This window comes from Brienomyrus brachyistius, chromosome 5 (genome assembly GCF_023856365.1).
Source record: "Brienomyrus brachyistius isolate T26 chromosome 5, BBRACH_0.4, whole genome shotgun sequence".
NCBI classification, from domain to species: domain Eukaryota; kingdom Metazoa; phylum Chordata; class Actinopteri; order Osteoglossiformes; family Mormyridae; genus Brienomyrus; species Brienomyrus brachyistius.
This window is the reverse complement of record NC_064537.1, coordinates 9,715,627-9,741,392: the sequence shown is the minus strand read 5'-3', so window position 1 is coordinate 9,741,392 and position 25,766 is coordinate 9,715,627. Positions and strand designations below refer to the sequence as shown.

Below are 25,766 nucleotides of genomic sequence, written 5' to 3'. Positions count from 1 at the left end.
CTCAACCAATCCCTGAAGCCAAACCACAGCGGCTTCATTTAAAATTCACTGGCATATCCAATCAGATAGGCATTGATTGGCGTAAATTGCAGAGCGCACTGCGCGCTTCATCATAGTGTTCATTTAAACCTATCCTTGATGTAGCTTGACTGAGCTGGCACGGTAAAAATTGGGTCTTGGTGGAAAAAAACTGACCTAAGGGAATGTCAAAGGGGTTAAAAACTGCAAGAAAATATAAAATAAATCACAACTGAAACACTGCGTCATTTTAAATAGTCCAAGATTGTGTTGTGAGTCTTTTGTTGTTACTGGACAGTGGCTCCTAACCTGATTCTCCGAGGTTTCGTACCACATATCCAGTACAACAGGATAAAAAAAATATTTTGTTTCTTTCGTCCCGTGTCTCAGCAGCCCGTTGCAGGTTTTCTCAGGCGGGGGGGGGGGGGGGGCCCGTTGTGTCGATGGGGGACGGTATAGCTGTGCATCACCAGCCCCTCACACATTCACTTCTACTATTTGCAGGAAAAGGATCGACTTAAAGAACCGCGGCCCACAGTGAGTTCAGGAAGCCGGGCCAGGCGGCCCGCAGGCCACAGAGGGTGTGTGTCCAGTTACGCAAAAAAGGGCCCAACGGCTGAACTTCCCTGCCCAAGTCAGAGGAGCTGGGAGGAAGACGGAGAGAAAACAGATACTGTCAACAAACCGGTTAATTCCTGGTCCTGCACGACACGGGACGAGCGGAGACTTTCCAGCAGCCCCCTTTCATCCCCCACGGTTCGGGGCACACTGTGATTTCCCTGGTAACCTTGCATGCGAAAAGGTGAGTAATTACAGCCTCGGCACACGGTCGGGGACAGATCTGCCCGGTGACAAGAGCCAACAGGGGCTTATGTTTGGTGCAAATCTCCTAAAATATGTGACTTGAACCCAAGATAATTACAGCACTGAGGCTAGGCCACAGGCTTTTGCTGGAGGTGCACGTGGTGTGGTCCTCCACCCTGCATTGCCCGCTGGTGTTTACTGTAAATCATGGTGTAATAATTGGCAGCTTTATGGTATTACCTTGGCAAAACCACCATGCAACCGCAGGGGGAATTAAGGGCAATAATGAACCTGGACTTAAAAATAACTTGAACGTTTTCACGTTGCGTGAATCCCGAGCCCTGCCGCCTTTGTTGTGCTGTCAGTGTGGAATGAAGCACATGCTGTCCCCAGCATCCCCGCCCAGGACCGCGCCACATCTGAGTCTGCCCCGGGGGCCGCCTCATCCCCAGGCAGAGGAGAGAGACTCGGGCAAAATGACGGCGGCCAGCCTACACGCTCTCAGAGATCAGTGTACACACGCCAAGCAAGCTGATATTTCAACATCAACTACTACACTTCTGTATAATTAACTCTACCCAATTTGGGTCTCTTCTGGTTTGGTCCATTGCTATGCTGGCAAGTGACCTTTGACCTCCCTCCCACCCCGCCTCCCCCACCCTCATCTTAGGAGGGAGAGCAGCTGGCAGAGGAACCAGTGCTGGAAAGTCCGAAACGTAAATGTCAGTGAAAAACAGGTAGGTTGCAGAAAGACCCTATGAGGATATCTACTGAACAGGACAGTGTTTCCTGTTCGGTTTATATAAGATGCATTTATAGAAATAATAATTAATACATCTGAAGAAGCAGCACAACGGCAATATAACTAAATGTTCATACAGCCCTTCTTTGTTTGTCTAAAGGAATAAACACACAATAGCTGGGACAGAATCATTATTTAGGAACAACAGTGATCTCACCTATACCGGTTATTCTAATGAAATTCTTGTGAGATTAAAACAAAGAATTGGAAAAAGGCAGTAAATGGTATCCAAACAGGTAATTCAGGTCAGAATAAGACTGGTAATACTGGAAGGGAATGAGAGCCGAGCGCCAGCCTCGCATTGTTCTCCTCTGGCAGCGGACGGAGAGGTTAACTGTTCGTCATGAGCGGCGGACTGAAGGCAGGCACCCCGTTTGAACGTTTTGTCTCTGAGGGACGAGGCTGTGAACTGCAGGCACCACAAACAGCCTGAGAGCCCCCCCTCCCCCCTCCCCGCTAAAGGTCTCTCAGCGCTACAAGGCTCCTTCGCAGTTGACTTGCAGTCATGTCCGACGGCCTTTGATTAGGACAGCGTTCATTAAAGCGATTATGCACTAACGTTCCGTCCTTTCCCAAAGGCTGTTGAATATGGAGGGGGGGGGGGTCCTTCTGCCTGAGTTAAAATCCCAGCTCCCACATTTGCATCTGACTAACCATGTTCCACCGTCACACGCACCACCGTGCGGCCTGCGGGACGAAACCTTGCCTTTTGCTGGACGCTTTGTTGACTCACTGCACCTACAGGCATCTTCAGATTCACTGGGCCGCTAACGTCTTAAGGACCTTGCTGTGGAAAGAAACTTGAGGCTGTTTGCGCTGGGATCAACCATGGCCATCGTCAGCTGTTCGCCAGCATTGCGGCCCAAGCGTCTTCAGTGGCGAGGGGGCAGGAAGCCTGTGAGGATCAGTGTATCCTTCTAAGGTGCTGTTTTGCATGTCACACGTCAGCATCGACTTAATACAGCTCTCTATAGCTGCAGCTATGGTAACTGTGAGGTCATTTATGCATTAACCTGTTGAACATCCACGGTTACCATATCTATGTGCATATATAGACAGAACTGCGACAGCTTGATATCGAAGGTAACATAAGGACATGAAGGTACAAGACAATGGACACAACCATGATCTTGTCATTTTGGAAACGAACAACTTTTCACCGCCACAATCCGTAAAGACCCCACCGAGATACTTACAATGGTTAGGTGTCGGTTTGGTATATTTGCCAGTGGATATTACGTCAAACAACCAAATAAGTAAATGGATACATGTGCACTTCATTTCTGCACCTATATGTCGAGAAAGACATGCACGTTTAACATAAAGCTTCTCTCAAAAAAAATCACTCTATATATTTGTGCCACAGCATTAATAATATGCTCACTACAGCAACTGTGCTGCTTAGAGACCTCTCCAGTACTGGACAAGCATATATCAAGAGTTCAAGCAAAGTCTGTCAAGTGCCCCAGTAACAAAACATACTGCAGTTTATCTCCCAATTGGCATTTTCCTTCAGGAACAGAGACCACCCCCTCCCTCCCCCCAAAGACTCAGCTCCACACAGATTCACACCCTCGCGTTGCCCTTGGTTAAACGCCCAAAGCTGAACTTCGATGTGCGCAGCGACGTGCTAATATTTAGCGTGTCCTTGTGTGACCAAAGGCTCAATGCTCACCACCGTCCCTAATCGTACCCTGGGCTGTTTCGCTTTTTGCCTTCTTTCTCCATCCTCTTTTTTTCATGCCTTTTTTCTGTGTTCCTTGCAACAACATGCGGGCTGTCATTCCCTATGGCCCGCAATCAAAGAGATGACATCACTGAATGAAATGAGCTGTATCTGGCATAGACATTGTGAGGACCGAGACTCGCAGAATTCGGTCTTTGGACTTTTCCAGGAATTAGCAACCAGCAAATGAATCAGTCTTTCATTTTAAAAGATTGCGTGAGACAGTTAAATGCAAATCGCTGCGCTGTGATCCAAGACAACACCTATGACCGTGCAAATATTAGTGAATTGCTCTTCACAGTAAATCACATGCATCAGTGCAACTAACTGCAAGTGATGCTAAAATAATGTTGCATAAATTCTTTCTTTTGATAGTTAATGTGTTTGAAGTTGCAGGTGTTTGTGTTTATCATACCAAAAAAGCATTTCCATATTTTCACCTACATCTCTCTGTCAGTAGTTGTTAACCAGGCTTTGTAACTGAGGTAGATCTTTTTAAAAGCCTTTCCTGCAGATTAGCAGACCTAACCAGTATTGTGAGCCCGGTCATTCTCAAATTCTTGATTGAAGGATAAGCATAAAATGCAGTGAACAATTACATCTTTATAAATATGTTGACTTCCTTCCTTATTTGTTTGTTGGACAATTTTCCTTATGGGAAGAAATCAGTGGTTGCTACCACGCATCATAGAGAACCCAGCTGGGGGACGTGCACCTCACGACATAAACGATTTCTATAATATTTTCAATTTACAGAGATCGTCTGAGGAAAATATGGTGAACATTTGATACCGAAAATACACCAAACCCAACCCTGTGGTGTACGTTACAAATCGGACCCTAAACCGTCGACCAAATCGGTAAAGGATGCGGAAGTCAAGTGTCAGATAATTCGATCACCTATACATGAAAGGTGCAGCACACATGCCACCGAAGTCTCTCGTCTTTTATAGAACCGGAAGGTTCCGTTTACTCCTTCATTATACAAACTGCATGCTCATACTTTCAGAATGACTTTCAGTCGGCTCATTAATGTGGCAAAATCATCGGTTGTCGCGGTACACGGCTTTTAGACCCACGCCTTTTGATCAAAGAACATCCTCATCATTATCGTGATGTATAATTGACAGCAGTAATTATATGTTGTGCTGTAAATTACTTATTTACCTGAATAACTAGAAACGATGGTAAGATTGCGAGTGTATTTCGATTTTTTATACTTATTGGTGTTCAGTTTCTAAATGCCTTGTAGCGTACCACCGAAACGATCTCTCACTCTTTTCTAAGCATTTACTTCATTTCGCACGCATGTGTCAGCCAGATATCTTTCATGGAGTAGCATTGGTCACGTCCGTAGCTTTCGATGCAAACCAGGGGCGTTTCTAGGTATTGAAAAGATCAGGGGCTAAGTCAAGTTTACCTGGGGCTTGACTTATTATTTTATTTTATTTTATTTTATTTATTTACTTATTTATTTGAAGGGAGTTTGGCATCGGGGCTAAAATACTCAGGGATTTATCCCCAAGTGATCGGACAAACCCACACCATTAGATCTTTAATTGAAAGATTGCAGGTTCGAATCCCCGACCAGCAAGACACCACTGAGGTACCTTAGCAAGGTGCCGCCCCAAGCACTGCTCCCCGGGCGCTGAATTAGCTGTCCCCCTGCTATGTCACATATGGGTTAAATACAGAGGACACGTTTCGTTGTTGTGCGCTGTGTGCTGTGATGTGTCAATGACCACTGATCACTAAATTCTATTTCTAAGCATGTTTGCAGCTTATAAACCACAGGATATTGCACATTAATCAAGACCTTCAATTTTGCACACTCTGATGCTATCAATTTTATAAGCATTTTCATTTCACAGCAACGACATAGTGTCGGAGTAAACCTGAACTCGGATTTCTGTGAGATACATTAATCTGTTTTATATACCGTGGAAATGTTAAAAGTACAGGTTAACATCCATCGTTCATATATGCTAACTTTTATGTGTGCATTTACTACATTAAGATTATATTGCTTACTGCACTGTAAACAGGTGTTAAGAAATAAATTCTTTTGCTTATATATACAAAGCCTTAGTCATTGCTGTGCCGTATGGTTAATCAGATTCACTTTTGGCGCATTGTGTGCGTTCTGTTATGCGCGTTCTGTGCATTTATTCAGGGTGGAGGAAAGCACTCATCGGGCATCTGTCACATGACGAAGGACTGAGTATAAAAAGGACTCACATATTCCCACATCCAGATGCGAGTGGCAGCTGTGACGGTGGAGCATTTAAATGCCATCGACTATCGAACATCTGGACAGTTATTTTTAAGTGGCACACTAAGAGAACGTTGTGCTTCTTCAGGATGTTGTGATGCTTAACAGAGATATACAACCAACAAGACTATATAAGTGTAGAACACTGATCAGATAGCTAACTCTTTAGCTATTGAAAAGATCAGGGGTTAAGTGAAGTGTACTTGGGGCTTGATTTTTTATTTTTTTTTGAAGGAAGATCAGCATTGCGGCTAAAATACTCGGGGCTCTGCCTAAAATACTCTGTCTACGGCCTCGAGTGATCTACCTAACGAGGCCTATGGTCAATACTGAACCCCCCGCCCCCTAGGGGTTCAAGGTCTTGCGGGTTGCCCTACTTTAGGAAGCTCAGGGTGTGTGATAACATAAACACAGAAGACATGCCCCCTCCGCCCGCCCATTTAATTCCACTTCTCCAGTTTATGGTTAAACCCTCGCCCAGCAACACACACATTGCCATGGTGAACTGGACATGTGACCTTATCTTCAGCCAGAATCCCCTGCCTTCACAGTCAGCATGTAGCAGCACCAACACAGAGCCTTACAGCGCACTCCTGACCGAGCTCTGTTGAAGCCATTTTTTAACACTTTCTAGATGGTTCATGGACTTTAATGTAGTTTTACCTAAAAGTGTTTTTAATTCTCAGGGTCAATGCATATTCATTTTATACACAATTACTGTGGATGGGGAATCCCCAAATATGTCATTATGCCACTGTATCAGGGAACTAACAAAAGAATACTTGGAAACCTCACTCCTCAATCAGATTTATCAGTAGGGTCCTTCTCTGGTCCTGCACTCTGGTTATAGGTCATGCCCTTCTCTTGCTTCCAGGTTATGAGGTAAGCGGTAAGCCTATAGACATTTCAGCATTCACTAACGAGCATAAAGGTTTTCACAGTTTTGTGATGCGATATTTGTAGGTGTGTATATATTTTGATTAAATCATGCATCCAAGTGCATAAGCCAAGGGAATTTTGTTTATGTAGCAAAACAGGTGTTGTTTGTTGCCGGTCTATAGTGTGTTTTTTTCACCTAGAAGAGAGTTGATATCAACGTCTCAGAACTTGATGCGGTATAGCGCAATATCTAACCGTAGGAATACATTCCACCTGTTAGCTATGTGTGATGAATTTCCCCCCTCCCAGGTGTCACTTCCTAATAAGGATAAGGAAATCTAACCCGGCAGCCCAGGTGACTTTATGAGAGTTGAAACAAATTTTATTTGACATGCCTACACACGATATTATCGGCGCGTCGCTTGCGGCATAAACCATGCCCCCCCCCCCCCCATTCCAGCCCCTTCCAGCCGCCTGTTTCTCCACCACCCACTTCCACACGAAGGCGTGATGCTGGAAACCGGCCGAGATGGGATAGGCTTCCCGGTTTCCTCGGAGGAAGTGACGCGTCGGCCTGCCCATATATGGGCTGCAATTCGGCCTGCATGTGAGTCAGTTCCCTTTACTAAAGGAATACAGTTATAATGAATAAAAGTTTGAATCGATTATTTTAATGTAAGTATTTGAGTCACTCGCAATTTTAAATGTGTTTAATATTTAAACAGACCTGCCGAGTTTTATAAATAGGGCGCCGCGATTCCAACCCACTGCACCTCTTCCCAGCCTTTATCACACTAGAAAACTGATGTGGGTACCTATACTTACATCACCTGCCATTAGTGAGTAAATTATAAGTAAATACAACTGCACTATATTATATACTGGGTCGGCCCACAGCTTGCTGGTATGCTAAAATACCTACTATAACACTGACTCTTTCACATGTATCGATTAAGTCAAACTACTTACAAATCTACATGTTTTAATGGTCTAAAATGTTTTTCAAAAACACAAAGGGTATTTTTGTGAGGGAGTCTAATCTGATCACCTGATAGCCATCCATTAAATTCAATGTCTATTAAACTTGGTGCTAACCACAATTAGCGCAGTCACGGGCTTCATAGCTTGAACTATGTCAGGGAAATATCACATTTCTCACTTAATAATTCATTAGAAAGCTATTATCAAAACCTTTAATATGTGGAATTACCACTGCTCCCCATCTCACGTATGACACGTAAAATTTATAATATATTCACAGACGATCAAGGTTAATATACCATGGATGTTCCCTTGAAACATTTTCCTTAAATTTTATGACAGAATCATGTAATATACATACGCAACCACATAGAAAATATTTTCCACATTGGAACATCACTGCAACAGGAAAGCTGAAATCTAGATTCGTTAATTTACCTAGGCTGCAAAATTGTAAATCGAAACGTGAAGATAAGGCACAGACTAATTTAACGGCGTAACAGAATACAAAAGTATAACGTTAGCTAGGAAACCGATTAAGTGAAATCAAATCTGAGACGTTTCCATTCGCAGGCTAGTTACCTATATAAAGGCGTTTAAATGCAGACAACTCTGATAAATTGCGGGACAACAGCCTCATTTGCTGTACACGTTATCCTGCACGTACCAAAGTGCAAGAATATTTTTTCTAATTATGATCCCTGTCTGCCTTTCCCCCGCTTTTCAAGATCCGCAGTAGTTGTACTGCCTCTTCACGCCTTAGGACTTGTTTACGATCCCGATCGGTTCCTGGCATTGACGTCATAGGCCATCTGATTTTTCTGGGCGTGGATTGGTGCTGCCGTGCGGCCAGCCAATCGCTGTAAGCTTCAAGCTCTCATATAAACGGCATGTGGCAGCGCACCTAGCAGATACAACACGCGTGTCGGAGCCGAACGGCAATTCATTTTCTGGCTGAACAGGTCCGCCAGCGTTTTGACAGAAGAGGACAAAAAGATATACGAAACAAATACTTGTGCCGATAAGAAGAAATATCAAGAATTCTACATCGGACACCTCTTTGAAACAGCTGTCAAGAAATACGGCATCTGTTGACTTGGTACAGTAAACTTCTTTGGAAGTTGTTTTGTGCTTTTCATACCAAACATACTTCTTGGCTTAAACTTTAAATTGCCATTGCGGAACATTTCATTGCTGAAAAGACATTCAAGGCGGTTGGCTCTTGCATTTTTTTTTCTGCGAGGTGCCCAATAGAACAAGGCACCGATACTGTTTCTGGACGCATATGCGGTGTCCGTACGAAGAAGATTGTGCTGTACTCATTGTATAGACGGGGCATAGACGGCATCTTTATAACCACAATAAGTTGTCTCTCAACACAAGAACGCCTGCTACTCGTATTTGTGCTTTGAATCATATGTCTACAAAAATGGAGCAGCCGTTTTATCATGACGACTCGTTTCTCTCTGCTTATGGTCACTCAGACGCAGCTCTCCACGACTTCAAGATCCTTAAGCAGAATATGAGCTTGAACTTGACCGAGCCTTATCGGAACCTGAAGTCCCAACTGCGAGCTGAGACAGACTTCTACCAGGCTGCAAACGCAGACGTCGGGTCGCTGAAGCTTGCATCTCCCGAGCTAGAGAGACTGATAATCCAGAACAGCAACGGCGTCATTACCACTACACCGACCCCCAGTCCGTTCTTCTACGGCCAGAGGATCACAGAGGAGCAGGAAGGTTTCGCGGACGGATTCGTGAAAGCACTGGACGAGCTCCACAAGATGAACCAGTTGCCCCCGCCCAACGTGTCGATTGGAGCCGGCGGTGTGACGAACTGCACTGCGGCCTCTAGCGTCTTCGGCTCCTCCTTGCACCACGAGCCGCCTGTTTATACGACATTGAACACCTGCTCCCCGAACACTAACCTCACGTCTGGATCCAACTACCCGACAGCTACAATCAGCTACCTGCCTCACCACCACCAGTATCCCCATCACCAAACGGCGACGCACGCCACGCACCAGTATCCGCATTCGCTGCCCGCAGCCGGCTTACACCCACAGAGGCTCATGGCCCTGAAAGAGGAACCGCAGATCGTCCCCGATCTCCAGAACAGCGACGGCTCTCCGCCGATGTCACCGATCGACATGGAGAGCCAGGAGCGGATCAAGGCGGAACGGAAGAGGCTGAGAAATCGCTTGGCTGCGACGAAGTGCCGGCGGCGCAAACTAGAGCGCATCTCCCGCTTGGAGGAGAAGGTGAAAAGCCTTAAAACGGACAATGCTGGGCTCTCAAGCACCGCCTCTGTGCTAAGAGAACAGGTCGCTCAGCTAAAACAGAAAGTCATGACACACGTTAGCAGTGGCTGTCAACTTATGTTAACTACTAAAATGAAGTCGTTTTAGGCGACGCGAATGGGAGCATGGACATTGGTTTAAAAGGGGGAAAAACACTGGACAGTTTCTTAAATGTTTTACTTGTAAAACGAACATTACAGCACTGGAATATTGATTTTGTTGATGTTGAAATGCTTGTATTTTCTTTTTTGAAAAAAATACGTCTTGTTCAGAATATTCGAAATACAGAATATTGCTCTGTATTTATTTGTTGACACAGGTACTTTTCGTCTGAAGTAATAGACATATTTCAAGGGACCATTTCATGACGCTTAAATCAAGACCGTTAAGAAAACTTCAGACACGTTATAATGTTTGGACATTATGCTGAGTGTTTTTAAATACATTTGATATTTCTTCCAGTAAATTATTATGTATTGTCAGGTTGAACCAGACAATGTTAAGTTTACCTTTTTAATTTGCATACAATATTTAAGTAAACATTTTTAAAATTACTTTCTGTCCGTGATTTTTCGTTGAATGCCGTTACACTGTCTCAGTCTATCCAGATGTATGGTCATCTAGACGTGTTTTAACGTAGTTGTGGCGGAACTACTTCAAAACATTACTTAAGAAAAGGCTTCAAAATAACATTGTAGACCAAGTTTCCTTTGTGGAATATTTGCCTACACGACAGTAACGTTGGCGCTAACGCTTGGGAACACACGCACATAGACACGTACTGCGCGTTGGGGTCTTTTCCTATTGACGCACCGACGTATGTCCATATATGGTCAATTTGGTGTTCAGAGACGTCACAATGAGGGAAGCTTTCCGGGAACCCCCGCCTACGTTACCAGTTAGAGGAGAGGTGGTATGTTTTTTTTTTTTTTTTTTTTTTTCTTTTCCCCTTCGCTTTGAAGTGTGGCTGTGCCAATGAGGTGTGTGTCAATGGGAGACAAAATAGATACAGGGGATTTTCCCCTCACTAACATTAAGTTCTCGCTGTCAAGTTCCCAAAACAACCACTGCGAAAAATAGAGCGAAGATAAAAATATAACGGCAATAGATTTTTTTTCCAGTTAGTTAGCAGAAACAGAGGCGTGGCCACTAAATGTTGAAAACAAGAGAAAAGTTAATGTCAGGCTTTTGTTGATTTTACTATATGAGACTTTTATCGCCAAACTCTTTAAATACGGTTCAATATTAGCTTATAAACAATGCAGTGAATAGAAATATCATTGGAAAAAAAATCCAAAATATGTCATATACTACTGATGAGCACCATTATTAATATTAAGTAGTCTATAAGACAGCTGCGTTTCGTTGACTAGTTTCTACAAGGTAAAACATCCACCTATCCGTGCTTATTCTAGTCATTGTCTACCGAAACATTTTAACAGAATTCGGGAAGCACTCTTCGGCGCTACAGGCGTTCTGAATTTGCACATGTTACATGAGTTCACTTATTGGCCATGGTTGGTGTGGATGAAATCAGTGTTGATCGTCCTTTCTTCGTGACCTCTTCGGCACGTGTGTTAAGCCGACAGTCTGTCCTTGGTCTTGTTGGGACACAGAATATTGAACTCAGTCTGGATTCACTTTCCCTTCATATGAGCACACTGGTTCTTTTGATCTACATGCATGCTGGGTGCCCCGTTTGTGCTCTTTCAGTCTTCCCAGCTGATTATATTACACATGGACAGCTGATCTGAAGAGGCCATGGAAATAAATGTCTTACAAGCTTTCCCTCAGCAGCCAGAGTGACTCACAGCCTGGCAACCAACATTGCTGTGATCTCCACATTTCTGGTATGTGTGTGTGTGTGTGTGTGTGTATACACTTGATATAGAAATCAAAGAACAACCCACTTCAAAGACTGACAAAATCTGGTTTGACAACACTTTCTACTTTTAGAGAAAGATGGATTACCAGTGATCGCATTAGTTCTCATGAATTATTTCTTTTCTGAAATCAATTTTAAGATCTGCAGTTGCCTGCAAAACCTTGTCATGCCAGATGTTGGGTGCGAAAAATTATTAAAACATTAAAATCTTCATTTCTGATGGAAATGGGAACCTTCCAGACAGGTTTTTACACTGCAAATAGCAGGAATGAAGAGCAAATTTCCAAAACACGTTTAATTTTTTTCGTTGTTTTTGAGGTGAGACTGCCAATGTCCAAAGAACAGGTTTCCACATCGTATGTCATGGTATCGGGAAGCAAAACTCATTCAGTCCTCATTAAATTTCCAAAATTCACTAACTCCACAGAAGTTTTCTCCAAAAATGTATCTCGTGGACTGAGTGAATTTTGGAAATTATGCAAATAGCTGTTTTTCGGGGCATAACATCAAGTCCTAGCAATATGGACAAGCTTATGATAAGCTGAGAACATGGCTAAGGTCTACCTCATAAGACATACAGTTACTCCCCGTTTTCCTTCTCTGAGCACACAACCCCTTTATCTCCATTACCAGCACAGACTGTGCACTTGAAGCCCCCCTACTCAATTCCAGCATTTGCAGGATATTTCTTTTTATTTTATCGTGACAGTCGGTGTACTAGGGGATGTGAGTTCGTCTCAAAGTTTATTAGTATCAAAGGCTCTCTCTGATATTCCACCCAAGGGCCAAGAGAACACGAGTATGACACGGATGCTGCCCCACATACAGGCACGCAGGACTCCCTGCCCACTGCCCACATGGACAAGAGTACACGAAGCAATTGACGTCAGGTGGAGGCGGCAGAAATTTTCAAACTTCTCCGTAGCCCTCTGCCAATCTGCTTTTCAGCGCAATCGTTATTCCGCCCACGGCCACTCGTACGCTCGCGCTGTCAGCCTGTGATGCCACAAGCAGGCCCCCTCTCCCTCCATCTGATTAGCAGCTGGGCCCCCACCAAGACACAGGAGTCACATGTTGTGGCAGGCATGTGAACACAGAGCTCGAGGCGAGACCAGCTGACCAGTGGCTTAACAACTCGCGCTGAGCGAGGATGCGATACCACACGTCAGACATAGCAAAAGGTAATACTCCATGTGTAGAAAAATATTAAAAGCACAAACTGATGCAGGTATGCAGCAAATTATACTGCCTTACCAATAATTGAGTGAATAATTGTTCCATTACACTTTGGATCCACATGAATAATGAGTCAGTTACCTATTTTTTGCCCCAAAAATCTCTGAAACATTTTGCTGCACCCAGTCATTGACATTACATAACAAATTAAGGATCTTCTCGCTCAGGCCCTTCCCTGATGAAGAATTTAATTAAAAATATCTCACCGCAAGTTCAACATCTGAGTCATGGTTCGAAATGGGTAACAATTAGAGAAGCCATTACCAACTGGGAAAATGTTAAGATATCCTCTTCCGTAGCACAGAGAACAGAGACCGTCATTGCCACTGTAATTACGAGTATCAGGGGTCTTGTCCCTGGTCTACTGGCACATACTTCCTTATACATAAAGATAAAAATCCACAGCTTAGATGAAAAGGTCAAATGCCCTTCATTCCATCATTGGAATGTAAAAACTACAAATAGCAACATATGCTTATAAAACAAGGAATGAAGAATTTACTCTGCCACACCATTTTCCAGTAAAGGCATGTATCATTCCATCTTCTAGCCGCTTATCCAGTCAAGGTTACGAGGTAAGGCGCCGCAAATATTTCTTACAAGCACTGGCCATTTCGGTTTCACCGGATAATTCTGTTACCCTTCTAGCCTCCCCGTATATAAGTTTGAAGTTTTGGTTCCCCCTAGTGGCCGCCTGTGTTAAAATGTTTTGACCTGATTAAAAAATAAGTTTCGGGCAACGAACTCCTGACTACCTGTTGTCTTTGGTTTAGTCATTTTCATCGTATTTGTGGGCTCAGCTATATCACGAAAAATATGTATTTTCAGATGAGGCAGATAATTTAATACGGCCATTTATTTCACACTTTTCAGAAACATTTGTCATCTCCCATGTCCCCAGATACAACAGACTCATTCTCCGACAATTTTTCAGTGCATTTGACTTGAAGGAATAGCTTATTCATATTCATATTCATAAATTGATAGCAAGAATGAGTTAATGTTTTGTGCTTTTGCACCCATAATATTAGTTACTTTAAACTTTCCTATGCTAACTCAAAGAATTTCATTAGATGATGTTGTAAGTGCCAAGTATCCAAACCACACACCCCCCCCCCCAAAAAAAAAAATGAATCATAAGACGCCAAAGGGGGGGTTTCAGTTCTGTTTGGAGAAGTACGCCTTGCTCTTCTGCACATCAGGAATAATGGTTGCACTTCCTGGTTTCCAGCCAGCAGGACACACTGCGCAGGAAGGAGAGAGAGAGAGACTCACATATAAATACATTCATCCTTTTCAGATGCAATGTTAACTTTTATCATGTGTTGACTCCCCTTCATCCACAATCTGAAATGGTCAACTGACCAATTAAATTCAGATTTATTTATAAAGGGTGCATTTTCACAACATTACATTGTCTCAAAGCGCTTTACATTATCCCCACCCATAGGCCCAAGTGAGCAAACCAGAGGCGACTATGGCAAGGAATTAAAAATGAATTTTAAATGTTGGAGGAACCAGACTCAAGGGGGGGGGGGGGGTGGGAGCCCATCCTCCACAGGTGAGCAAATTAAGTCCATAATAGCAAAATCCTAGTTTATAAAGTAAAATCGTGTCTTTTTTTAAAAGCACCTCAACGTACAATACTCACAACGCCTGGAGAGGTCAAACTGAAATCTCTAATTGCGTGTGGTATTAAGCCCCAAACACAACTACATGTAACTTTATTGGACGGACAAGAATGAAAAACAAGACACTCATTTTTTTATTTCAACTGTTTTACACGCTGGAAGCTGACAATTCTTGGATGTCAAACATAAAAGCATGTTCTGCTTGTAGATCAAATCAACACATATTGCTGATTTTCTGTCCAGTAGAGCCATTGATTTTGACAGAGTGAATATATTCTTGAAATATTGAAGGTATCTGCGCAAATTAAGGCGGTGTTTGTTTTACCACACTGCTCTTATCCAGATGCTTAGGCACGGATCATAGCTAGACATTCCCCTGTACGTTACTGACAATATGTTGTTATCTAAAAACAAGTTCATTAGTACACAATCTAGAGCTGACCAAATGATTTAAAAATCAGATGCTTTTATAAACAAGAAATAACAAAATAATGATTCCTCTGTGCGTGACAGTACAGCCTTAAAGATATAAAACAATTACTCATATTACAATCTTTGCCAGGAATCTCTATATTTTTGACAAGAGATGATACTTTATGTAATTTATGGAACATATTGTGTTGTTTGATTACCATCTACGACAAGGACTACATCATGTCAGCTTGTTACCCCAGAGGAACCATGCTACAATAGCCTGCATCAGTGCAGAGCCAAAAGAGGAACCCAACTGGAATCCATGCCAGACTCCTGTGTTTTGCTCCTTGGCCACAAATTTCCAGTTTCAGAGGAGGAATTAAGCTTCAACACCTACTGCAGGGTGCGCTTCCTTTTAATGGCATGCTACTCTCAAATAAACCTAAATTGGCAAAATAAACGTGAAAGTGTGGAAGTAAAATTGGGCATTGGTATCAGAGAGGTCGATTTATCATTTCTCTACCACAAAAGTCACACACTGTATTGCCAAAAGTATTGGGGCACCCATCCAAATCATTAAATTCAGGCATTTCAAACACTTCTGTAGCCACAGGTGTTTAAAACCAAGCACCTAGGCATGCAGACTGCTTCTACAAACATTTGCGAAAGAATGGGTCGTTCTCAAGAGGTCAGTGAATTCAAGCGTGGTGAATTCAAGTCCATTCATGAAATTTCCTTGCTACTAACAATATTCTACGGACAACTGTTAGTGGTTGTATAACAAAGTGGAAACAATTGGGAACAGCAACAACTCAGCCACGAAGTGGTAGGCCACGTAAAATCACAGAGCGGGGACAACGCATGCTGAGGCGCACAGTGCGCAGAAGTCACCAACTGTCTGCAGTCAATAGCTACAGACCTCCGGACTTTGTGTGGTCTTTAGGTCAAGGACAGTGCGCAGAGAACTTCATGGAATAGGTTTCCACGTCCAAGCCGCTGTATCCAAGCCTTACATCACCAAGTGCAACACAAAGAGTCAGATGCAGTGGTGTAAAGCACTGGACTCTAGAGCAGCGGAGACGTGTTCTCAGGAGTGACGAATCACACTGCTGTCTGGCAATCTGATGGACGAGTCTGGGTTTGGCGGTTGCCAGGAGACCGGTACTTCCCGGACTGCATTGTGCCAAGTATAAAGTTTGTTGGAGGGGGGGATATGGTGTGGGGTTGTTTTTCTTAATGCTGCAGCATTCAAAGCCATTTTGGACAACTGCATGCTTCCAACTTCGTGGAAACGTTTTGGGGATGGTCCCTTCCTGTTCCAACATGACTGCGCACCAGTGCACAAAGCAAAGTCTATAAGGACATGGATGAGTGAGTCTGGTGTGGAGGAACTTGACTGGCCTGCACAGAGCCCTGACCCCAACCCGATAGAAACACCTTTGGGATGAATTAAAGTGAAAACTGTGAGTCAGGCCTTCTCGTCCAACATCAGTGCCTGAACTCGCAAATGCTCTCCTGGAAGAATGGTCAAAAATTCCCATAAACACACTCCTGTACCTTGTGGACAACCTTCCCAGAAGAGATGTAGCTCTTAGCTGCAAAGGGTGGGCCAACTCCATATTAAAGCCTATGTATTAAGAACCCTCTAGGTCTAGGGGTAGGGACCACACTGTCACTGACTGGGGCATGGTCACACATATCATTCAATATCATAAACTTAATTCATGGCAAATTATTTCTTATATATTTGTTTTGGCATTAAACTCGTCTTAATCTTAGTGTACTTTGTAAATATGTCAGATTTATGTGAAGTAATTTGACATCGAAGTATAGACATTGCTAAATGCAGTCTGGAACACTTGCAGAAACATTATAAAAAGTACATAGTAAGCAATGGTGGCAGTTTGTTTTGATCCCAGATATCTGATCACCAAAGTCTTGGCTACATGAAGATGACTGCATGGTGCAGTTGCAACATTCACTTGGATAAATAAATAAGAAAAACCTAACTCATGTCACTATTTCTGGGCTCCTTTCATTGAATATGTAGCGACTGTCATGTGCATGAATGAGCCATTCGCACCTGGCCACACCCCCCCCTTTTATGGCGCTGATTGGGATGTATCTGGAACGCATTTCACTGCTGTGCTGCGTTGTTCATCAAATTACCATGCGAATGCGAGTTGAACACGTGGAAATGCGGCCATTTAGAACGCAAATAGTGATCTTCAGATGAGAGCGGTACTACACGCCCCCAATGCAGGTAAAACAAAGTAAGGTGACATGGCTTAGTTTTCTACTGATTTAACCTAATTTAAAAAACTATAATACTGCAGACAACCGCGCGTTTGAGAAGACGACACATTACGGATTTAGTCAGCGCTTTTTTCACGTTTCTACAATAAGATTTCAGCGAGTTATGAATTGAAATAGACGAGAAGGGCACGCGGCATCGCAGACGATGCCGTCAACTCCAAAGGGTTAAAGTTCATGCGCGCGTAAAGGCAGGTGTCCTAATACTTGGAAATATATTGTACATCATTCATTTTGGGGATCCTCCATGTGCCCTGCCCATGAATGACATGAATCACTCCTGACACACTGAGGTGCTCACCTTCCCCGTGCTTGTCAGTGTGCTGGAAGGCCTGAACCAGACGGAGGGTCTCGTCCACGGAGCGTCCCACTGGCAGGTCGTTGATGGTGATCTGCCTCAGAATTCCCTTTCCGTCAATCACAAACAGGCCCCTGAACACAGAATCAAGGTGCTCAGGTTACTGTGCTGCACTGCTGGTCATGCAGTACTACCATCTGTGGGCTGTTTCCTTCTACTTGATCTTTCTAGATTTACAACTCAGGTCATGTGACTGAGCGCCAATTTAATTCTTCCCTTATAAAAACCCGAGAATGTTTGACTAACATAGAGAGAGCAGCACAGTTTCATTCGTATTCTACCGCTTTCGAAACTGTTCAAAATGCAAATATAAATTTTATCACCTAGGCTACCTAACCCATAGGCCACAATCAGCTCTTAGGTCAGCAAGCCTAAGTATTCTGTATCAAACAAAGGTGACAGACTAACACAACCTTGCAGTCCTGATCAGAGGTTCTGTGCCTTGTTGAAAGACACAAAAAACAAGATGTGTGGCAAGAGCTCAATGTGACCCCATCAAACATCTGAGGACAAACAGACACTCAGGAGTATGAATGAGTATCAATAACAGACAGATTCCTTTCCTGACTAAATGACTAAACGTTATAGGAAGAGCAGTGTCTCGCACTGCGCCCAGGGGGAATCCAGTACAAACCGGTAAGTGATGCCCTCGTCCTCCTTAAGCACCCCGTAGTCACGGGAGATTGACTTGGTCACGTCAGCCAGCAGCGGGATCTTCATTGGGCCCAGGCCACCTTCCTTCCGTGGTGTGTTGATCCTAGGGGGGGGGGGATCAAGCACACACCAAAGTAGTCATGGAGACGATAGACAGGAAGTCACATGACCGTACACTTCAATGCGAAACTCCGGGAACAAGGCAATATAAATTAAATATCGATTAAAGAGACGCGTGTCTTAATATGACTGTTGGTCTCACACAGTATCTTTTCCTCCAATATTTAAGTGTGTTATCACATGCCGAAAGGCTGCAAAAGAGGGCAGATAAGGGGCTGGGTGGAGAGGGTGATATGGAAAACAGCCCAACTAAAGAAAAGTAAAAAAAAAAAACACACATTCCTACAACCATCTCTTCTGTAACAGAGATATAACAGCCATAGAAAAGCACATCTACTGAGGTTTCCTCAAACACAGATCTGCGGCCCGGGGGGGGGGGAGCATACTATGCTTAGTGCGGCAAATGTGGTTCAGTCTGTATGGACCCAAACCTGGATCCTCCAACTTACAGGCAGAATGCCAAGAAACTTGCACCCCACCCCAAAACCAGCCCTTTATTCTGGAGAGACAATCTCACCAGGCCAGGTGGCTGAACTGGGAATCAACGGAGGCTCCGATCACCTCGCAGTCTATCTTACGGAACTCGTCCACCCGATCGCTGAAAGCCACGATCTCCGTGGGGCAGACAAAGGTGAAGTCCAGGGGGTAGAAAAAGACCACCACATACTTCCCTGCGAGGCCCAGAGAGGTGAGGAAAGACAAGAGAAGGAAGAGACCCGGGTGAGGAGGCGTCTTCATATATGACGAGCACATGCGCACAACTCTCTTCCATACAGATCCTTACCTCTGTAATCAGACAGCTTGACCTCCTTAAAAGCCCCATCCACTACAGCCGTGGTGCTGAACTGAGGAGCAGGGTGTCCGATCTTGGCGTTCCCAGCAGACATTGTGAAGAGTGGGTTTCCTTAAAACAATTACAAACTCAATGGGGACTTCACCAACAATAGTATGGCTAGTACTCATGCACCCATGTGGGTATGCAGGTAGGCTCTGGAGCTGCTGAAGATGTCTGCAGAGACGCAGATGCGCTCCAGAGGCGGACATCTCCATTACCACTGGAGCCTTAACTACCGAGACGGAGCTGTCAAAGCGGATCGACTATTTCTCAGAAAGGATCCCGACGCCATCGATATCAGCCTTCATTGCTCATTTTGGCTTCGTGAAGAAAGAGTCGATAACAACGATATTAAAATAGCGCCTTAAGGTTTAAGAAACCGTGAGCTCTTTATTAATGATCTATTCACCTATCCATTGTAACTTATTTTTTTGTCACAGGTGAATTTTAAAAGTCATCCGAGGAGAAATGAAGGTTCTCAACAAAGTAATATGGGGACAAAAATTACCGCCGAACAGAGAACTTATTTAACCAACTTTCGAATTATATACAAGTTAGCAAAAAACATGACAGCAAAACATAGCACACAATTAGACACATTCATAGTTATCAAAGCGAGTTACCAAAGCAGAGTTAAATATAAATTAGCTCTGGTTTAGCTAGTTCTGGCTTTCCGGGTCATACACGATGACGTGACCCAGATAAAGAGCCCAGGCACTTTATTTTCAATACGGACTTAATACACTATTAAACTCTATAATACATCTAACTAATCCTCACAAAACATTCCATTATCACCACTAATCTTCCTTAAAACAAAACACACAAGCGTAAATTTGTGCGGATGAAAGAACTTACAAAAAAAACCGCTAACTGCAGCAGAAACGCAGCGTCCGGATGGAGCCTCTTGCAACTTAGGGGAGGAACTTTTGAAGAACCAAGATATCGGGCGCTGACCTCTAAACACGCCCCCTAAAATCCCGCGAGATTGTATCGCGCGAAAGCATCCGTGATGTATGCGTGAAGCTCGCGCATGCGTACTCTGACCAAACACATGCTAGGTACGTTCTGCAACTGTTTGGATATTATTGGATATACCACATAACAGAAAACATATACCTAAATGTATAGGTTCCATAGTATAGTTTTATTATTTTTATTAACTGGTCGTTTGAAAAGAACTATATATCCCAGAAAGCATTGCAACGGGCAAAAACTTTAATGCAAAAATTCTTTATCGCGATGCATTATCCACCCAATTTTTGGAAAACATGATGGGTTTACAGTTTATTTTATTTTTTTATTCAAGTTAGTACATTTGTATCTCGTAATACTAGTTTCTTTCTACAAGCAGCAAAAGGTCAAAGGGTGACGTGTCTGAGCGCGGGATTATCGTCAACACTGGAAAAAGTAAGTGAGCGAGACCTGCAGACTGAAAAAGTATCTATGTCTTATTAATTTAACGCGTTAACCATATGCCGAGGGGAGCGTGTGTTTCATTCATTTTACCTTTTCCACTCAAATTTTAATGTGCTTTTGTCAAGCTGTTGTATGCTCGCTAGTAATGAAAAAGATATTTTGTAAAACCGATCAAGACGAACTGTTTTAAATGAACGCAGATGCGTTTACACTCATTGTCAAGTACACTTGCGCATTAAATGAGAACTATTTTTTGCTGATTTCTTTGTATTGTTATAGTTATCTAAAGTGCGGGTTGTTGCGTAGAGCTGATGCGTGAGCTAATTGGCTCAGTCTAGATCATTTGTAAAGATGCAAATACTAATGTTACTAATTATATTGTTGAATGCACTTTGAAGTATAAACTCATCATACTTCCCAAATGTATATTTGATTACTTTGCCCGCACACACAAGCGTAAGAAGTCTTTACGCCGATTTGTATGATCGTCCATCGATCTTCAACAGTCACAAATCATGGACCTCGGTGACTTTGAGGCGGACAACTCAAACAGCTGCCGCCTGGCCTCAGCGGTGCCAGATATCTGCAAAACGGAAGACTGTTGCCTGGGTATTGATGAGGCAGGTCGAGGACCCGTACTTGGTAAGTGCCGTGAGTCCTACTTCCTAGGCTCGTTATTAGGTCATTAATTACGTTGGTCAGTCATTTAGTTCTCTAGAAAGTACTTGTATCCAAACCCATACTGGAATGGTTGTAATTTTCCATATCTTTTGATTTGGGTGTAACACGGACATTTTGCTTTCCAGTGTCATACTGGCTCCAGAACAGTTTTACAGTTTCTCTACAAAGCAAGATTTCTTCTTAGTTACCTGGGTTAATTTAAGCTAGAAGCCATGACTGCTTCTTACCTAAATTCTTATTGGACGATCAAGACTTCTACCTTAATTTAATCCAGCTAACAGAGAAATCCTTATTCATGGAACACCCCCCGCCCCAGATGTGTGTGCCTTTTACATTGAGTTTATGTTTTTCTAGGACCCATGGTTTATGGTATATGTTTCTGCCCAATCAAAATGAAGGACGATTTGAAGGCTTTGAAAGTGGCAGGTGAGCCGAAACGCTGCCTTCACAGCAAACCCTGCATTTGCATTCAGGCACTCGCTCAGCCCATCAGCGCATGATTATTTCCGCATCTACGTTTTGTTCAAGTGCTTCTTTTTCCTCTAGATTCTAAAACTTTAACGGAGGCCGAGCGGGAAAACCTGTTCAGTAAAATTGACGAGGCAAAAGACTTCGTGGGCTGGGCACTGCAGATCCTGTCGCCCAACACCATCTCTAACAGCATGCTGCAGAGGTAGGACCTCGCAGGGGATCTCCACCCACGTGCTGTACAAGTGTAAGACCCCAGATAAACACGACCGTTAGCAGTGCGGAAGCCTGTGGGGGGGGGCGGGGCCCTGCCGCATTACGCGTTGGACTGTAGCGTCGTGGAAATCTAAACGCTTAGTCTGGAAGTAGAGTATTATGACCGTATTTTTTGAGTTAAGAATGAAGGGAAGAAAATCTGAGGGATAAACCCTAAAGTCACAGGCAGTAAACATTGTTGTGTGCAGAATTTAGTTTCGCATAACTTTTTGCAACATCAAAGGCATTAAAAAAAATTTGCATGTAGGCTGCGTCTCACAGAAAATCTTGGCTGATAAAATGGTAGCGGGTCTTGCCTGACTGCATGCGTCTCTCTCCCCAGGGTGAAGTACAACCTAAACGCATTATCTCACGATGCCGCCATTGGTCTGGTGCAGTATGCTTTGGACTGCGGCGTGCAGCTCAAAGAGGTACCGCCGAACCGACACCCTCATGAGTTCTGTCCCCGGTGACCTCATTTACAAGAATCCACCCACCAATCCTGAGATGAGGAGCCCTCAGTCTTGTCCTCCCGTGGTCCAGGTGTTCGTCGACACAGTGGGGCCAGCAGAGAAGTACCAGGAGAAGCTGTCGCAGCGCTTCCCTGGCGTGGAGGTGACCGTGCGCCCCAAGGCGGACTCCCTCTTTCCCATCGTCAGCGCGGCCAGCATCTGTGCCAAGGTCAGCAACCAATCAGGAAGGTGGGCTGGATGCACGTCACGATACCGGTGTATTCAGTCCTGTTTGGGTTTTGGGATTCGAACCCTTTCTCTGCTTTGCGTCTGTGGAGTTTGCATGTTTTCCCTACTATGGCTTTTCTCTTGCAGTCCACAGACATGCAGTTAGGATAATTGGTGTCTGAATTGTTAGTAGAGCCCTCTTTGCGGCCTGGGATAGGCTCCAGGTCCCGCATCCCCAACCTTGCCCAACAGAGCCACCTGAAAAAAAGTTGGATAATTTGGGTCTGTTGTAGCATCATTACATCAACTTAACCGTGCTGATTGCACATAGCTGCTGACAGTAATTGTGGCCCTCGTGTATGTCTTTGTAGAAAAATCCTGCTTTGACCTTACTGCGTATGCGTTTGCTGAGATGGATTGTCGGTGATTCTATTTATCTTGCTGCTTACAGGGATGCCCTAAGGGGGGCAGTGCAGTCACTGTTATATGTCACAAATTGGTGGAATATATGATGTGTAAAAGACTTATTGTCCTGTCTTGTCCGTTTTTCTGTCAGGCCTTTTTCCCCCCCTCTATATTAATTTGGCTAGGAGTGATGTCTCAGTCTTTATATCACCCCCTGTAGGTGGCGAGGGATCATGCCGTGAAGTCCTGGCAATTTAGGGAGGACCTGGCAGACGTGGACACGGATTACGGTTCGGGGTACCCCAACGGTGCGTGTGTCGTGAGCCCCCCCCGGGGCGCCCCGGCAGATTATTGGATGGCTGTTGGCCGAGCGAGTAACGTCTGTCTCACTCCTGTCCTCAGATCCAAAGACAAAGAGTTGGCTGCAGAAGCATGTGGACCCCGTTTTCGGGTACCCGCAGTTCGTGAGGTTCAGCTGGAGCACGGTGCAGACGCTGCTGGACAGTAAGGCCGTGCCAGTGCACTGGTGAGACCCGGCCTGGGGCAGTGGGGGGACACCGGAGATTAACGGCTCGTTAATCGTGACATCCCTGTTGGGCCCCACCTCCTCTCCTAAAGGTCATGGCCGCCAAGCACTGTATACTTAACCCAGGTCAGGCATGTTCGCCCAGTTTAATTCATTTGCAGTTATTCATTTATATTTTTATCCTATTTTAAAAATGAGGCGTTAATAAATAAGGTGTTGAGTGCAGCTTGAGGTGGGTGATAGAGGTGAGTACCCCACAGCTGATTAATGCGCTGGCCTGTGAAGGACTCGCGAGGCGGATACTCAGCGGGAATAATTCTCTGTATTTGCTCACCGGCGCGTTCCATGGGGTTTCTTCTCTGAATTGTAAAGGCCACAAAGCCTGTGCCTTTGAAAGTGAGCAGCCCAGTCTGAGTCTTTAGTGAGAAGGAACAGTGTTTTGGTGGGAAAAAAAGCCACTTTTACGTGACTCTGTTATTAAGATCCTAAGCTGTGTGTCTGTATGTCAAAGCTTTCCTGTTTTTTTGCCCATTTATAATATCTTGAAAAAATTAGGTCATTTTGATAATTCACTGACACAGTGTTTATGTAACGCACTGTTAGTCAATGTTGACAGTCCTTTACTAGTCTGTAAAGGCTTTTGGGAAGCACTTGTTAAAGTTCTATGTTGATGGCATAGAGTTGTGAAGTTTTGTGTTGATCACTTTGGATCATGGAGTTTGGGATCCATCCCGGGCTGTTGTGTGTGTGTGTGTGTGTGTGTGTGTGTGTGTGTGTGTGTGTGTGTGATCGGTTACCTCCCACATACGCAGCCGCTGGGTTTATTGTGTGTGATGTCACGCTCGCTTTGGGATCCCTTTCTTAAGGAAGCTGGAGTATGACATTGTCTGACCTGCTTTAAAAATGCTTCCCCTCACCTATAGGTGGCGCCCACCATTAGTGGGAGGTTTTGGTAATTAATAATTATCAGGAGTGATTAGTATTAAAAAGGTCTGCTGAACCTTTAGGACGGCTGGGTGGAATGTGTTGGTCCTGTGTTAGCGCACGTATGCTCTAGTGCGTCGACGTGCTTGTGTGTGTTCAGGGACGACGACGAGGAGGACGGCGAGAAGGCCGCCGCCAAGCAGAGCTGCTCCTCCATGCTGTCCTACTTCGGGCGCAGCAAGTCGTCTGGCCGGACGCCCCACCGCTTCTTCTCGGAGAGGAAGCTGGAGACTCTGGACTCGCTGTGAACCCGGGTGCCGCCGCCCCAGCAGAAGCGGAAAGAAGCCGTGTCTCCCGTGTGTATATATAGCACGTATAAACACACACGAGCATGAAGTCGGTGACTCACAGTCGTGATTAGACCACTACTGTGCGTGAAGAGTCTCGCTTCGGTTACCATGGACTATAAATGTTTCCTGTCGGTTGGGGGGGGTGTGAGAGGGTTCCTGCACACCTGACAGTGACGATGGGATTTAGGTGGGGGGGCACATCGACCATCAAGGCATCGTTAACCAGCGTGCGTAACTTGATGAATATGGGATTGTTTGAACTTTTCGGGAGACATTTTTATTGATTTGGCAATAAAAAGTTACTCTGACTTTCGAAATGTCAGCCTCGATCAGAGGCGCGATGGTTTTGTTTTCTTGCCTTCGCAGCCCCCCCCCCCGCCCCCCACATGGGCAGGGCCCTTTAGCGACTCCGTGCAGAAACATAGCCTTCATGGGCGCGCCGACGAACGCGTCGCGGGGACGTGCATCGGAGGAGCGGCGCATGTGACCTTGGCTCGCTGATGATTAGTGGCCGACCTTGACGGGCTCCCGGGACGAGGCCCAGGTGTCGTAAAGATGTTTCTAATGAAACTTTTCTTATGAAACGTGTGTCTGGCAGCTTTTGGGGCCCGATTGATGACTCGCACTTGGTAGGTGACCCAGCATGGAGGCTCTGCTCAGAGCCGGATCCAGGCCACTGCCTGTGGTCCGATTTGGCACCAAGGGGCCGCCGACAAAGTCATGTATATATTACTATATACATGCCAGGATTTAGTGGAATAGGTAGTTGCTGTGGGTAGTTGATTTGCCCAAGGAGAGTCCAACATCCATACATCCATCCATCCATTTTCT

General features: G+C 44.5%; 3 protein-coding genes and 1 long non-coding RNA gene across 8 annotated transcripts in view; 3 read left to right on the top strand and 1 right to left on the bottom strand.

Moving 5' to 3' along the window:
• Nucleotides 1–7,183, top strand: part of LOC125742113 (uncharacterized) — a 31,928-nt gene extending 24,745 nt beyond the window's left edge. The window contains exons 4-5 of one of the 2 annotated variants that reach the window (XR_007398018.1): nucleotides 523–820; nucleotides 1,216–7,183. This is a non-coding gene — a long non-coding RNA (uncharacterized LOC125742113). Of the gene's footprint in view, nucleotides 1–522 lie in introns of both variants that reach the window. The other variant, XR_007398017.1, reaches the window with a different exon arrangement.
• A 1,189-nt stretch (nucleotides 7,184–8,372) lies between these two features.
• Nucleotides 8,373–10,335, top strand: junba (JunB proto-oncogene, AP-1 transcription factor subunit a). Of its 2 annotated transcripts, XM_049013782.1 has the most exons (2): nucleotides 8,373–8,581; nucleotides 8,967–10,335. In XM_049013782.1, the coding sequence occupies exon 2, from the start codon at nucleotides 9,005–9,007 to the stop codon at nucleotides 9,887–9,889; it is 885 nt and encodes a 294-aa protein (XP_048869739.1). In that variant the 5' UTR covers nucleotides 8,373–8,581; nucleotides 8,967–9,004; the 3' UTR covers nucleotides 9,890–10,335. The 2 variants fall into 2 exon arrangements, with proteins under 2 accessions (XP_048869739.1, XP_048869738.1); XM_049013781.1 differs by having other exon boundaries at nucleotides 8,373–10,335.
• A 3,405-nt stretch (nucleotides 10,336–13,740) lies between these two features.
• LOC125742110 (peroxiredoxin-2-like) lies at nucleotides 13,741–20,149 on the bottom strand. The gene is made up of 6 exons (XM_049013790.1): nucleotides 20,087–20,149; nucleotides 19,177–19,296; nucleotides 18,910–19,063; nucleotides 18,253–18,375; nucleotides 17,562–17,692; nucleotides 13,741–14,146 (listed from the first exon to the last, which is right to left on the bottom strand). Exons 2-6 carry the CDS (start codon nucleotides 19,277–19,279, stop codon nucleotides 14,061–14,063), a joined length of 597 nt encoding a protein of 198 aa, XP_048869747.1. The 5' UTR covers nucleotides 19,280–19,296; nucleotides 20,087–20,149; the 3' UTR covers nucleotides 13,741–14,060.
• A 72-nt stretch (nucleotides 20,150–20,221) lies between these two features.
• On the top strand, nucleotides 20,222–25,252 carry rnaseh2a (ribonuclease H2, subunit A). Of its 3 annotated transcripts, XM_049013778.1 has the most exons (10): nucleotides 20,222–20,288; nucleotides 20,582–20,637; nucleotides 21,153–21,288; nucleotides 21,682–21,753; nucleotides 21,874–22,000; nucleotides 22,394–22,481; nucleotides 22,594–22,731; nucleotides 23,356–23,443; nucleotides 23,538–23,661; nucleotides 24,746–25,252. In XM_049013778.1, the coding sequence occupies exons 1-10, from the start codon at nucleotides 20,261–20,263 to the stop codon at nucleotides 24,891–24,893; spliced, it is 1,005 nt and encodes a 334-aa protein (XP_048869735.1). In that variant the 5' UTR covers nucleotides 20,222–20,260; the 3' UTR covers nucleotides 24,894–25,252. The 3 variants fall into 3 exon arrangements, with proteins under 3 accessions (XP_048869735.1, XP_048869736.1, XP_048869737.1); XM_049013779.1 differs by lacking the exon at nucleotides 20,222–20,288 and having other exon boundaries at nucleotides 20,295–20,637; nucleotides 21,102–21,288; XM_049013780.1 differs by lacking the exons at nucleotides 20,222–20,288; nucleotides 20,582–20,637 and adding an exon at nucleotides 20,646–20,667.
• The last annotated feature ends 514 nt before the right edge of the window (nucleotides 25,253–25,766 follow it).